Source organism: Triturus cristatus, chromosome 9, assembly GCF_964204655.1.
Source record: "Triturus cristatus chromosome 9, aTriCri1.1, whole genome shotgun sequence".
Classification (NCBI taxonomy): domain Eukaryota; kingdom Metazoa; phylum Chordata; class Amphibia; order Caudata; family Salamandridae; genus Triturus; species Triturus cristatus.
In genome coordinates, this window is record NC_140592.1 from 83,096,789 (window position 1) to 83,110,891 (window position 14,103).

General features: G+C 50.6%; 1 protein-coding gene across 1 annotated transcript in view; it reads right to left on the reverse strand.

Annotated features, from left to right (window-relative positions):
* IFT122 (intraflagellar transport 122) overlaps positions 1 to 14,103 on the reverse strand; it is a 453,095-nt gene that overhangs the window by 210,423 nt on the left and 228,569 nt on the right. The window contains exon 18 of the mRNA XM_085624471.1: positions 1,472 to 1,638. Coding sequence (XP_085480597.1) covers positions 1,472 to 1,638 — 167 coding nt within the window. The remainder of the gene's footprint in view (positions 1 to 1,471; positions 1,639 to 14,103) is intronic.

The window sequence follows — 14,103 nt, forward strand, 5'->3', positions numbered from 1 at the left end:
CCTCCTTGGTTGTCCAGTTTTTAAGGTTTCTCCTAAGAGAGCCCATGGGCTATTTGTTGTGAAACATATTGTTATCTTACGGTGGGTACAGTGAGTACAGCCTTAGTTACCGATCCAACACAGATCGGTAACTAATTAGGAAAAAAAAGAAGATGCATCATTTTGTAGGCTGTGAATGCATGATTAGCACACCTGCAAAATTACTGGACGGCAGCATCAAAAATTCACTAGCCATGCGCCATAGCATTGGAGAGGATGTGCTGCATGGCCAAAATCATTAGCAAAGACGCCATAGCATTGGAGAGGATGTGCTGCATGGCCAAGGTCATTAGCAAAGGCGCCACAGCATTGCAGAGGATGTGCTGCATGGCCAAGGTCATTAGCAAAGAAGCCACAGCATTGGAGAGGATGTGCTGCATGGCCAAGGTCATTAGCAAAGAAGCCACAGCATTGGAGAGGATGTGCTGCATGGCCAAGGTCATTAGCAAAGGCGCCACAGCATTGCAGAGGATGTGCTGCTTGGCCAAGGTCATTAGCAAAGACGCCACAACATTGGAGAGGATGTGCTGCATGGGCAAGGTAATTAGCAAAGAAGCCACAGCATTGGAGAGGATGTGCTGCATGGCCAAGGTCATTAGCAAAGAAGCCACAGCATTGGAGAGGATGTGCTGCATGGCCAAGGTCATTAGCAAAGACGCCACAGCATTGGAGAGGATGTGCTGCATGGGCAAGGTCATTAGCAAAGACGCCACAGCATTGGAGAGGATGTGCTGCATGGCCAAGGTCATTAGCAAAGACGCCACAGCATTGCAGAGGATGTGCTGCTTGGCCAAGGTCATTAGCAAAGACGCCACAACATTGGAGAGGATGTGCTGCATGGGCAAGGTAATTAGCAAAGAAGCCACAGCATTGGAGAGGATGTGCTGCATGGCCAAGGTCATTAGCAAAGAAGCCACAGCATTGCAGAGGATGTGCTGCATGGCCAAGGTCATTAGCAAAGACGCCACAGCATTGGAGAGGATGTGCTGCATGGGCAAGGTCATTAGCAAAGACGCCACAGCATTGGAGAGGATGTGCTGCATGGCCAAGGTCATTAGCAAAGACGCCACAGCATTGGAGAGGATGTTCTGCATGGCCAAGATCATTAGCAAAGACGCCACAGCATTGGAGAGGATGTGCTGCATGGCCAAAATCATTAGCAAAGCCAATAACTCCTAAAGGTGAGAACTATTGCTGGCTGCAGTTTTCTCTGCATATTCTGGAAAAGCCTGATGAATCAAGTACATCCAGAAATCAGCACCAATGGCAAATTATAAACCTACAGGTGCAGATTTCAGATTTTTTTTGTGACTCAAGCCTCAAGTGCTTTGAGATCTGCCTTGGAGGTCGTTTAACAGGCAAGGGCCTTTATGGGCTAGGGGATGACATGTTGACACATCTGAGATCACATACATTACAAAGGTATACGTACATATCAACCCATCCATGGTCACCGCTGAGCTCGATGGCTTTCATGTGCTCCCCAGCAGACAGGTACATCTCTGCCGCAGCCTTTGGCTCCTTGATGTTCTTAGCCCAGTCAGCCTGCTTGGTGATCAGCATCTTTGTGTCCTTGGGGTCTCCAGACTTGAGGAACTCCTGAGGAAGGAAATGACACAACAGCACTCAGACTCAGTACTTCAGACTGACTGTAGTCTATCATCTTGCCATTTTGCAGACACAAGGATGCTGGGTTCATGATGAAAGACAACAACACTGCCTCAGCGCTGCAGGGTTTTACTGCATAGCTCAAGTGATATTGCAAAGATAAATGCTTGTCTTCCACCTGCACCATGAGCTCATCTCAAACAAAAGCACACTGCATGAAGCACATATTCCCATGGAAAGGCTCAGCTACAGTACTTCATTGTCGCCTTGGAGCCAGGGCTATCTGAACGGTCTTGTGCTTCTTAACCAATTCAACACTCTAGAGTGCGACATCTTCCACAATGGAACAACCCTCCTCGTGCTGCTGCTGCAAGACAAGAGACCGAGCCAAGATGAAACCCTGCAGGGAAAAAGGAAGCTCAGGACTGCAAGCTCTTTCAGACATTGGCCTCTCTGATGGGAGGCCTAGGTGGTATCGGTGGAGCAGACATCTATACACTGAAAACGGGGTGCTTCAAACTGGCTGATCAACTGAAATTCACACAATCTGCCAACCTAGTTCACAAAAGCTGCCATATGAACAATAACGGGCAGCCCATTTATTCACTTCACAGTAGTTGCCAAATACATTGAAATGGGCACAAGCCACCACCCCATTTCACACTGGATAGTGAACAAATTATCCGACAGGACTTGGATCAGCACTGGCATGGGTGGAATGCCTGTCCAACAAGCTTCTCTCATCTAATAATAAGTATAAGTGAAGCCTTCAGCCAAGAACCTTTTGACGAGGACCGAGGTGACAACAGTAATACTTGTAGGTTTGTATAATGTAGCCAGAGCATCTATTCAGTTCCCCAAGGCTGGCTTTATGTCAACTAGCCTCAGGTGAGCCTATCCATGTGAGTGTCTGAATGCACTTTGTGACCAACAAACCAATATCACTAGGTGGATGTGTGGTCATTGTAAGAAACGGGTTTTTGTTGCAGTAGTCCCCCCCCCCCCCCTTCCCTTTTTGCCTGGTATTTGAAGCAATTTTGGCTGAAGTGCACTGGGTACCTGCTAAACAGGTCTCCAGTGCCAGTGTTCCTTCCCCCTAAACACGATAACCGGTCACTTGATCCCCAATTGACGAGACCTCAAGCACATCTGTAAGTCCCTAGTAAGTGGTATCTTTAGTACCTAGGGCATAGGTACGAGAGAGGGTCCCTAAGAGCTATAGCATAGGTTGTGCCACTACAAGGGGACCCAGCACCAAACTCATACAGACTGCCACTGCAGGCTGTGACACAAGGTGTTCTAAAAGTGAAAACAACAACATGACACACACTCGTGTGTCACGTCCCCCAAAACACTGCATGTAATATTTGTAAGTCACCCCTACAGTCCTAAGGCAGGGTGCCTTATATTAAATGTGAGGACATCTCTGCTTGAGCAGATATGCCCCTGTGCTGGCCAGTTACATTACTGTCAGAACAAATGAACAGGAAAGCCATCGTAAGGTATTTTTGGGGCACTGGTCAAAAGAGTTCCCCAGCTACATAATGGCTTCACTGAAACATATGGTGTTTGGTATCAAACAATACGTATTAATATACTCCAACTGATTCCAGTGATAGATTTATTAATACATGCACCCAGAGGGCACCACAGAGGTATCTCCCGAAACCTACCAGCTCTCTAGTGTGCTCACTGACTGATCCAGTCCGCCACCACAGACGAGTTTCTGACCCTAGGGGTGAGAGCCTTCGCTCTCAGGAGGTCAGGAGAGCTTGCTCTGGAAAGAGGTGTTATCACCGCCTCTTCCAAGAAGGCTGGTAAAATTAACATTCCAAAGGCAGGGAGCTTCAAAGAGCCCACTGCCTTTGGTATAGGAATCTGGCTTCCCTCACAGGAGCGGATGCTGACCCTCCCCTGCCCTGAGCCAATTAGTTATGCAAGAGGTGTGTTGCACTACCAAGCTGGGCACACCTCTAGAGGGACCAGGTCTGACGTGAACACAACTTTAGAAATTCCACAATATTGTGTGTGGTGGGATTCTGGGATAGGGTGATGACCACTCCCCAAAGGAAGGTGTCATCTAGGGGGTGTAGTAACCCCAGGGTTAAGTAGCCCATTGGCTACTACCCCATATGCCTTTTAACGCCTCTAAATTGAGTATTTAGGGGGCCTTCTACTACCAGGACTTCAGATTTCTACAGACCAAAAAGAAGTGGACAAAGAAAAAGATTGCTGACCCAAGAACCGAAGAGTACGACTGACTTGCGCCAACCCTGCCGGCCTGCCAGCTCCACACTGACCCTCGTTGAGCAACTGATTTGTCCTGCCGCTGTGCAGCTCTCAAGAACCTGGTGGTCTGCCAGTGCGTCACAAATTGCCACAGGAACTCCCTAGGAGTAGAGAAGCTACTTCCCTGCAGCCGCAGGCACCAAAGAAGTAAGACCTGGTACACTGACCAGCCACCTACATGAACTACTGACTCAGCAGCCGCCCAGGAGAAGGTAACAGTGCTCCTACAGGCCAGATCCCTCCTCCTTCCAAGTGTGGGGACACCAGGACCAACCAGAGCAGCACAACACTAACACATGGAGTACTTGACTCCTTGTAGCAGCCAAGGCTTGTTGTGTACAGTCCGGACACCAATGCAGAGGAAGAGTGACCTGCACGTCGAGGGACTTCAGGGATAGTGAGACCCACATCCAAAGTTGCCCAGCTATCCTGTTAGCCCCTCTGCAGTAGAAACAAAGAACAAGAGTGAGTCCGTGACTGCCGCCAACCGACGCCCAAAAGCACCTCTGAACTCGCACCACAGAGCCAGAGTTCAAGGGAGGCAACAGTGCCAAAAGGTTCCCCAGATGCATAAGAGCAAAGCCCATCCTTCGGTTTCCCCAGACTGGACTTCGAGTCGCCGCCTGCAGTCTCTTTCTGCAGGCCCCCTCCAACCGCAAGTGACTCCAGCATAAAATCCCGACGCCAAGAGCCACCACTGCACCCAAGTCCCACAGCCAGAGGAGAAGTGGACCAAGGGTGTCAAGGGTCGACTCCCCCCCGGGGCTTCCCCAAACTGGTGCCTCAGTCCCTGCTTGCAACCTCTGTAACTGGACCGTTCTCCTACTGAAGTGAATGGGACACCTGACGCCGTGGGACACCTCTGCATCCCCAGAGCCTCCCGAGGTGACCTGTTGGTGTAGCCTTGGACCTTGCCCCATACGCAGGTTAAGTCCTGAAGAACAGTCCCGTGAGGCGCTGCTAAGTGCCCAAATGCAATGCATGTTTTTTCTACATAGGATAACATTACCGATTCAGAAACTGCTGTGTTCATTTTCGAAAACTGTAAAAATTCATAACTCGAAAATTACTTCCCCAACCAATTCCGATGATCTTGGTATCTAAATTTGTATAAAATAACGTGTTGTTTTTATAAATTGGTGTTGGATATCTTTGAGTGTGTGTCTAAATTTACTGCCTTGGTGTATGCAATAAATGTTTGGCACTATTCTCTGATATGCCTAACTGCTCACCCACACTATCACAAAAGAGAGCATTTGGGGTGTCATTTGTGCCTCTTTATACAGTGTACCTCTTTTTGGTCCGCTATATAAAAAGCCAGCTTCCTAAAGTCATGACTTGCACATTACCGTATGGCGTATATGAGTAAGCTCAATGATTGATGGGTGGCACTCTTGAAACACACACCATTGGTGCGGCAGGGAGGGGATTGCTAGGGATTTAAGCCCACTGCAAGCGTCTAGCCCCTTTCTCTGCTCTTTCACTGTCTTACTAAACTTGACAGTAGCTTCCCAGCACCCAGTAAAATCTTCAATTCTGCAGCATTTAGACAAACACCTGCCATTATACCTTTAAGAAGCAGGGGTGCACTGGCAAATTCTGCCATCAATCACTACACAAGATGGGGTTCTTCAGACAATCCCAATCCTCAGAGCGCTTCACAGGTGAGCCGACCCATATCCAATCTCTCAACACTGTGAGCACAATGACTTCTACTTTCTAGCTGGCATCAGAATAAGGGCCAACAGGGAATTCAACAGCTTGGAACTGGACAAATCTGATCAGGCCAAGATTACAATGCAAGCTATGCATTACCTACGCTCATCAGGAACTATATCTGCACATTACCCAACCAAAACCTTAATGCGGACTTCAGTGAAAACACACACCTGTTAGAGCCTTTCCCTGGTAGGTCTGACCAGAACTATAGTGATCCTAGGGGATACACTGGGCAAGGTCTACTAATGATACTAAAATCAAGTGGCATAATACCTCAATACTAGGCCAAACTAAGAGTTACTGGGAACGCATTTTGGCAAACATGTTAGTCCGAAGGTTGCCACAGCTTCACTTCCAATAAATGCAAAAACAACAGTTGATGGACAGAATGCAGAACAATGTCATACATTCACCCCAGTACAGAGATCTGGGCCTAAATCCATCGTTTTTTTGCTCACCATGCCATTCCAGTTTGAACCCAGCCATATGCAAATCAGTCTTGATCCTGTGCCTCATGGGAATAGTCCAGCCCGAACTGCCAAGCCAGGTCCTCCCTGGACTGGAAACAAGCATCCTAGGAACGGTTTCGGGGTTTCACCCCTCTTCAGCCAGGATAGCTTGATTCCAGTGGCATGGAGAGCACGGGACTCACGTCTGAGCATACCCGTCCCACTCGAGGTCACAAATGCAAAAACAACAGTTGTGAGTCCCGTGCTCTCCATGCCACTGGAATCAAGCTATCCTGGCTGAAGAGGGGTGAAACTGTTCATTTTGGAACTGCGAGGAACGCAGCAAGGATTATACAAAAGATGTGATGTTTCTCTTGCACAGTTCTCGGTCCATGGAATGATATGCCCTCCAAATGATGCCCCATCTAAGGAGGGATGCAGATATGATTACAGTAGTTTCAGGCCAAGGCGACCTGAAAGGTTCTCCTATAAGAGGTTGAACGAGGACCTCCACCTCTTCACATTGATAATCAAGCACAGACAGATTCATCAATAGTATGAGAGAGTTAGTGGAGACGGCGGACGCTGGAGGAGTGGCAGGGTACTTCGAGCCTATGGCCTGTGGATTGGAGGCACCTTCCCCGGGGCGGCTGTGACCAGGGGGCTGCGCGTGGGCCGTTAGCTTTCCGTAGAGAGCGCCGCTGTGCTGCAGGGGTCCGAGGAGGAGTGGAGATCTGGCGAGCGCTGACGGACTACTGATTGCTCCCTGTGATGTGCGGGCTGTGTGGAGTACACCTGTTCACCCTTATAGTGGTGACTGGGGGGTACGGGGCCCTGCCCCTGGACGCTTCCGGACTGATGGTGCCACGGTAGCTGGCCTCCATACTCGCGCTGCACTGAAGTTGCCCCCGACTGTGTCATTTGAGAGTTGCTGGAGTGGAGGACGCCTGGAGGCCGGGGGCACTGGGTGTGCGATTGCGACCTGGCTTTATTAAAAGATGACCACAAGAAGCTGAAGGAGCGGGTGACGGCGAATGAGTGGACGATGGCGGAGGTGCCGGACAGGGTGACCGCCTTGCAGCACTCCTTGGAACAGATGGCGAACAGGGTGCGAGTGCTGGAGCTGAGAGCGGAAGACAGCGAGGGGCGCTCCCGCAGGAATAACCTCCACATCGTGGGTGTTCCAAAACGGGCGGAGGGGAATGATGCAGTCCGATACTTGGAAGACTGGTTTCGATCCGAGGTTGCGCCAGAAGGGTTATCCCTGTTTTTTGCCCTGGAGAGATCCCACAGAGTCCCGGCTAGGCCTCCTAAGCCGGGAGCGCCCCCACGGCCCATGGTGGCCCGACTGCTGCACTACCGGGGCAGGGACCACCTCCTGCAGCAGGCTCGAGAGAAACAACACCTGCAGATTGCTAACTTAAGGGTGATGCTCTTTCCGGATTACACCCAGGAGGTCCAGAAGCAGCGCGCCTCTTTCTTTGCTTTCAAGCGAAAATTGCGCCAACTCCACATATCCTATGCGATGCTCTTTCTGGCACGGCTGCGGGTGGTGGACGGCTCCAGTACCCTCTTTTTCACCACCCCGCAGGACGCGTGGCACTGGCTGAGACGCGGCAGGCGGGATCGGTGCGGAGTCCGCCGGGGAGTGTCGTGGAGAGGCGATCCCCTGTTGCTGTGAGTCCGCCGAGGTCCTTGCCGCTGCCGGATCGTCGTCTTGAGCGCGACAGAGCTGTACAGGAGGTGGTGGCGATCAGTCAAAGTGGCTCCAGGCCGGCTTCTGCTACTTCTAGCCGAGGGTTGGAGCGGTCTGGATCTTCTCCGGCTACCAGTACGAACGGGGACTCCGATGCTGAGCTGCCGGAGGTCACTCCGCAAACAGTGGACTTGTTTGGCTGATTGAGGCCTGCCTGGTGGGGTGGGACGTGCTTGTACTGTCGCCCAGGTTTGTTTATTAGAGGGGATGTGGCCTGGGAGCGGAGGGGAGTTGCTTTCAATGGAATGGCATTGTGGGGGTCATTGAGGGGTTCCTGCTGGTTCATTCACACTTGACGGGGGAGAGCCGGGAGGGCTTTGGGTCTCTTGTGTTGGCTCACGTTTCACTATCCATGATGGCAAGGTTGTCTATTCTTTTTGTTTGGATGGGGGCTAGTGTTAGGGTGCCTGTCCTTGGGTGTGGGACTTCGGGGAGTTGGGATGCTGGGGTAGGGGGGAGGGGAGGGTGGGTCCAAGCATGTCACAGCAGGAGGTGGACTGAGCAGTGATTACAGTGCCGTGTTATGGCTGCCACAGTAGGTATTAAGTGTATATCGTGGAACATTAGGGGGATGCACACCATGGCTCGACGGCATACGATTCATGCTTATCTTCGACGGCAGGGGGTGCAGATAGCATTGTCGCAGGAAACGCACTTGGACAAGCAGGAGGGGCTAGCACTGCAATGGAGATGGCAGGGCAGATGTTCTGTACCACATACTCGGCATATGCACGGGGCGTGTTGGTTTGGATCCGGGCGGGGGTGCCGTTTCAGAGCACTAGGCAGGTGATCGACCCGGATGGTCGCTATGTGGTGGTAGCGGGGCGACTAGATGGTAGGGATATTGTTTTAGGTAGTATCTATGCTCCGAACTCAGATCAGACCTTTTATGCACGCCTTTCTGGGAAACTGGCCCCCTTGTGGACTGGCTCGGTGCTTCTGGGTGGCGACTTTAATTGTACTACTGATGTCTCGTTAGATCGCTCCCATCCTCCTCTCCCGGATTCTCCGGTCCATCGGTTGGTTAGAGTGCGAATGAGTGGCAGCAGCAATGGGGGCTGACCGAAACCTGGAGAGTACATCACCCGGCTGACAGGGATTATTCTTATTTTTCGCCATTGCATGCCTTACATGTTCGGTTGGACTCGATCCTTAGCTCCCCAGATTTCCACGGGGCAATGGTCCATAGTAAATATTTAGCTAGGACAGCGTCGGATCATAATCCCCTGTTGACAGTCTTGCATTGGCTGCGGGATCGTCCCGCCATCCCCACGTGGCGACTTCGTCCGGACACCTTAGAGGACCCGGTGTTCTGGGATACTATTGGGTCGGCTATTGATGACTATTTTCGACTTAACACCAGAACGGCATCTTCTTGGGTGGTGAAATGGGACGCGTTCAAGGTAGTAATTCGGGGGCGCTGTATAGGCGAGGTGGTGGGAGCACGCAGAGTGTTGCTCAATGATGTGCAGAAGGCGGAGCAGCGGCTGCGCGAGGAAGAGAGGGAGCGCCCGGAACGCCCGGACAGGCATGCAGGGTTGCTTGAGGCGCGCGAGGCTCTTGCAATCCAACTTGAAAGGCTGCGATGTTTTGACTTCAAGGCATACACAGATAAGGCGCATGTGGAGCGGGACAAGGCGGGGGCGTTGCTAGCTTGGCTGGCAAACCCGGCGCGTAGGGGTACACAGATACTGGAGCTGAGGGGACCAGGAGGGGAGGCATTTCTCACCCAGAAGTGCATTAATGATGGTTTCCTGCATTATTATGCAGAGTTATATCAAAGTAGGTTGGGGCCTGGGACGCCAGGAGATGAGGACTTCTTGCCTAAGGCGGAGTTGCCACGGCTTGAGGCTGCCGCCGCCGAGGTGCTGGGCCGCGATATTGAAGTGGGAGAGGTACGCAGTGCCATAAAGCGCATGGCCAGAACAAAACGCCGGGGACAGACGGGCTCCCCGTTAAATTTTATGCAGCTTACACGGATGCTCTTGCTCCCCATTTGTTGGCGCTCTATAACACGGCGCGTCGGGAAGGTGTCCTCCCTACTTCCACGCGACAGGCTCTCATAGTCCCCCTCCTCAAGCCGGGCAGGCCTGCCTGGGATCGTTCATCCTATCGACCCTTAGCGATGCTCAATCTCGATTACAAGATCTTAAGCAGCATGTTGGCCAGTCGTTTGATGCCGTATATGACGGCATTGATCCATGCGGACCAAGCTGGGTTTATTCTCTCCCGCAATACTGCGATGAATGTCCGCAGACTCCTGCGCTTTTTGGGGTCCAACTCCTATGACAAGGAAGAAGCTTATATTTTTGCAGTCGATATCGAAAAAGCTTTCAATAGTCTGGAGTGGCCCTACCTTTTTAATGTATTGCGAGAGTTCGGACTTGGTGAACGCTTCGTGCAGTGGACAGCACTGCTTTACAGTGCTTCCACTGCATGGGTACGGACGGGGGGTCTGATTTCTGACACCTGAATAGTCGCTAGGGGAACAAGACAGGGCTGCCCGCTATCCCCTTTATTGTTTGCACTGGCAATAGAGCCCATGGCAGCGCACGCCAGGTCAGGGCGGTATTTCCCAGGGCTCGTAGTAGAGGGAAGAGTACACCACATAGTATTGTATGCAGATGATCTCCTTATGTTTCTGCCGGATGCTGGGGAAGCGTTACGAGGAGCGCGAGTCTTGCTGGAGACCTTGGGGAGGGTGGCAGGCCTCAGGGTGAATTGGAATAAGTCCTGTCTGTTCCCTGTCAGGCAGGGTGAGCTGGATCGTTCGAGGATAGGGGATGTCCTGTGGGAGTCCCGGTGTTTGCCATATTTGGGGACACAAATTTATCATGATCCCGCTGACCTGCTGGAGGGTAACGTGGGGTGGGCAGTGCGGGGAGCGAAATCCTGCTTTGATTTTTGGGGGACCCTTCCGCTGTCGGTGGCTGGTAGGGCTGCTTTGGTGAAAATGATCATCTTGCCTCAGTTTCTCTACTATTTATGGACCCTCCCCGTCTGGATTCCGAGTAGAATCTTCACACAGCTGAACACTTTGATTTCGGGGTTTCTTTGGGGAACTGGCCGACGGAGGGTGGCGTTAGCTACCCTGCAGAAGCCTAGGGCAGAGGGGGGCCTTGTGTTGCCAGACTTTGAGGTTTACTATCATGCTGCGCAACTTCAGTGGTTCACGAAATGGGTGGCGGGGCACATTAGGTGGCCAGAGGAACAGGATGGGTCTGCTCCGAGTTGGCACCTCCTGTCCTGCGTGTTGCTGCGGGCGCCACTGAGAGGTGCTATACTGCAGCAGGAATTGGGGACGATCCGACAATGCTGGGCGCGACTGGTTAGGAGGGCACATGGGGGGACCCCTTATGCTCCTGAGATCCCGCTGCGGATGTGCCTCATGGGGGAGACTGGAACCAGCTGCTGGTCTGGGAAGAAGCGGGAGTCACGGCCATAGGTGATCTCTATGAGGACGGTAGTCTTCTTCCCTTTCAGGACCTCTGTGAGCACCATGATCTCCCGCAGGGGGAATTTCTCTTGCATGCTGCCCTGTCTGCAGCCATTAGGAAGCATTGGCGAAATGGGCTGGTGGAACCAGATACGTCTCTCGCTTGCCAATATGTAGTGATGGCGGCGGGTACTTTTAAAGCAGTGACCTGCCTTTATCGTCAGATCACTAGTGACATGCGCAAACCACTGACGGCGCTGCGTCTCAAGTGGGAGGCGGATCTGGGGGAACCCATTGCAGAAAAGGCTTGAGAGGCGATTGTGGAGCAGCCGTGGAAATGTTCTCGAAACGCATGTTTCCAACTCATTCAATTTTCTATCTTCCATAGGGCCTACCTCACCCCCAGTAAAATTGCTGAGTACTTTGGGGGGGGTCGGGCGATTGACCCTGCTGTGCCCAGTGTGGGGCAAATTTTCTGCACATGCTCTGGGACTGCCCGCGGGTGGGAGACTTTTGGCGGGAGGTGATGACTGCCCTGCTGACTGTGACAGAGAGGGAGCTAGTGGTGTCACCTGGACTCTGCTTGTTGCATTGGTTCCCGCACACCACCAAGACTAAGGTTACCAGCCGGTTTATAGACCTGGGGTTGATCCTGGCTAAACGAGAACTTACTTCCTACTGGAAGGCGAGGCAGGGTCCTAGTTTGATGCGCTGGAACAGGGAGATGGTGAAGTGGGCAGAGAGTGAAGGGAACTGTAGGTTACAGTTGGCCCAGCGTAGTGGCAGCGAGAAATCTCAGGAAATGGCACAAGCATGGGTGGCACTCCTGGAGCTGCTCAAACATCCTCCAGTAGACGATGAGGAGGTCCTTGAGGAGAGGGACGTGGCAGGGGGCACTTGAGCGACTCTTCACCGCAGGAGGGAGTGTGGAGCGGGGGGAGGCTCATGGGATCATGGGATCAGGTTAGGTGATTTCCCCTGATGTTCTTGACCAACTCAGTGCTGTAACCCGTGTGATGGGGAGCGTGGGAGGTGGTATGAGAGGCATATCTGTTCTATTGTATAACTTAGGGGCTGGCGACATGCTTGGGAGGGTGGCTGGGGAGGGGCTTTGTTGGGGAAGTTTTTGAGCGGGGGGGTCTGTTGCTCCACATTGTTGCATTGGATCGTACACGCAAGACGGGCAGCAGGGAACTGTGGATACTTTATGGGACATTGGATGTGGGTCTAAGCTGAGATTGATGGGCTGTTGGCGGTACTTCCTTCTGATCTTCGCTGTCGCCCAGTCAATGGGCGGCGGGGATGTGTGTGTATTTACATGAAACTCAATAAAAGTATGTTTTAAAAAAAAAAATCAATAGTATGAGAGTTCTCCCCAGTATTGATTCCATGGAGAGACAAGGCTCTTTTAAAAGAATCTAATTTGCTGTCTGGTGGGCGAGACAACAGAAAAATGCAAAAAAGTTCTTAGCCTCAAGAGATTACCATCTCAGGGCCCGCAAATAGCTAGTGTATGGAAAACGCTTGACACATTGCGAACTAAACCTAAGTGTCAACGAACCAGACGAATAAATCGTATCAGCAATGGCATTCATCTTTCGAATTCCCAAACCTCACAGAAGAGTAGGGGAAGCATTAGGACTCTTCCATGCATGGGCAGAACCAACAGTGAGCGTCCAGTAATACAAAGAATATAGGCCACAAGTAATCAGTCTGTGCTTAATTCAATAAAAAAACAGATATTTGATAGAAGGTGCACAACTAAGGAGAAAGTACTGGGAATATGGAGTGGATGACAAAAAACAAAAGAGAAGTGACCTAACAAAGTGCAAGAGAGAAGATCAGATGAAGGCAAAATGAATAAGGGTCAGATTCTCAAAGGCACCCTTTGAAAGTCAGAAATGTACTCATTCCCTTTTGTGCCTATGTTTTAAGCAAAAAAAATTACAGGGCTACTAATGGAAAGCCATGACTCTTGCACAGCTCTATTGGTATGCATATTCATATCTATTTATGCACACAGAAATGTAGAGGTTTTCCTGTATAGAAAAAGTAATGCTAATGTCAATTATCACTTTCTATTGAGCCTCTTGAAGAAACCCCTTCCCTTGTACCCACATCAATTATGAAGGTGTTCCAATCACCTGTAAAAACGCTTTCCTGCTCCCTTTGACAAGAAAAACTAAGAATTTGTAAATTCTTGTAAATGTATGAATCTGTGGTTGTTTACCAAGATTTGCATTTAGACAAATGAGATCCTTCTTACAAAAACCACAAATTGCACACACTTATTCCATCATACTGGTGACATTTCTGGGAGTATATCCATTTACAAAGACAAAATACCACTATGCCCGGATCTGTGAATCCGCAACAACACTTCCTCTGTCATACTTTGTCTGCATTTTCATATTAAAGGTTCAGGAAGGTGTTTAAATAGGGCCCTAAGATGTAAATGAAAGAATGTGCAGGAAAGAAAACATAGTGAGTGTTAAAAGGTGATGCAGAAATTAGTAAAATGATATTTTGAACTTATGGGTCCTATTCACAAATTGTATTTTGTAGTACACACATCATAAGCAGCAATTCCAATACTTTATGCGTAGACCTCTACCTCCGCCACGAAAATACTTCACTGGCTCTCTCTTCCCAGACAGATGCCCTTGAAGAACTTTTGTGTCATCTACAAAGCAGTAACTTCTAAAACAGGACCTCATCTGGCAGAAATCAAGAGAATGGTGGCCAATTCAACAACGCAGTCTTGAGGTTACCAAACAAGAAAGAAAATTAAGAGACCAGAAAAAAAC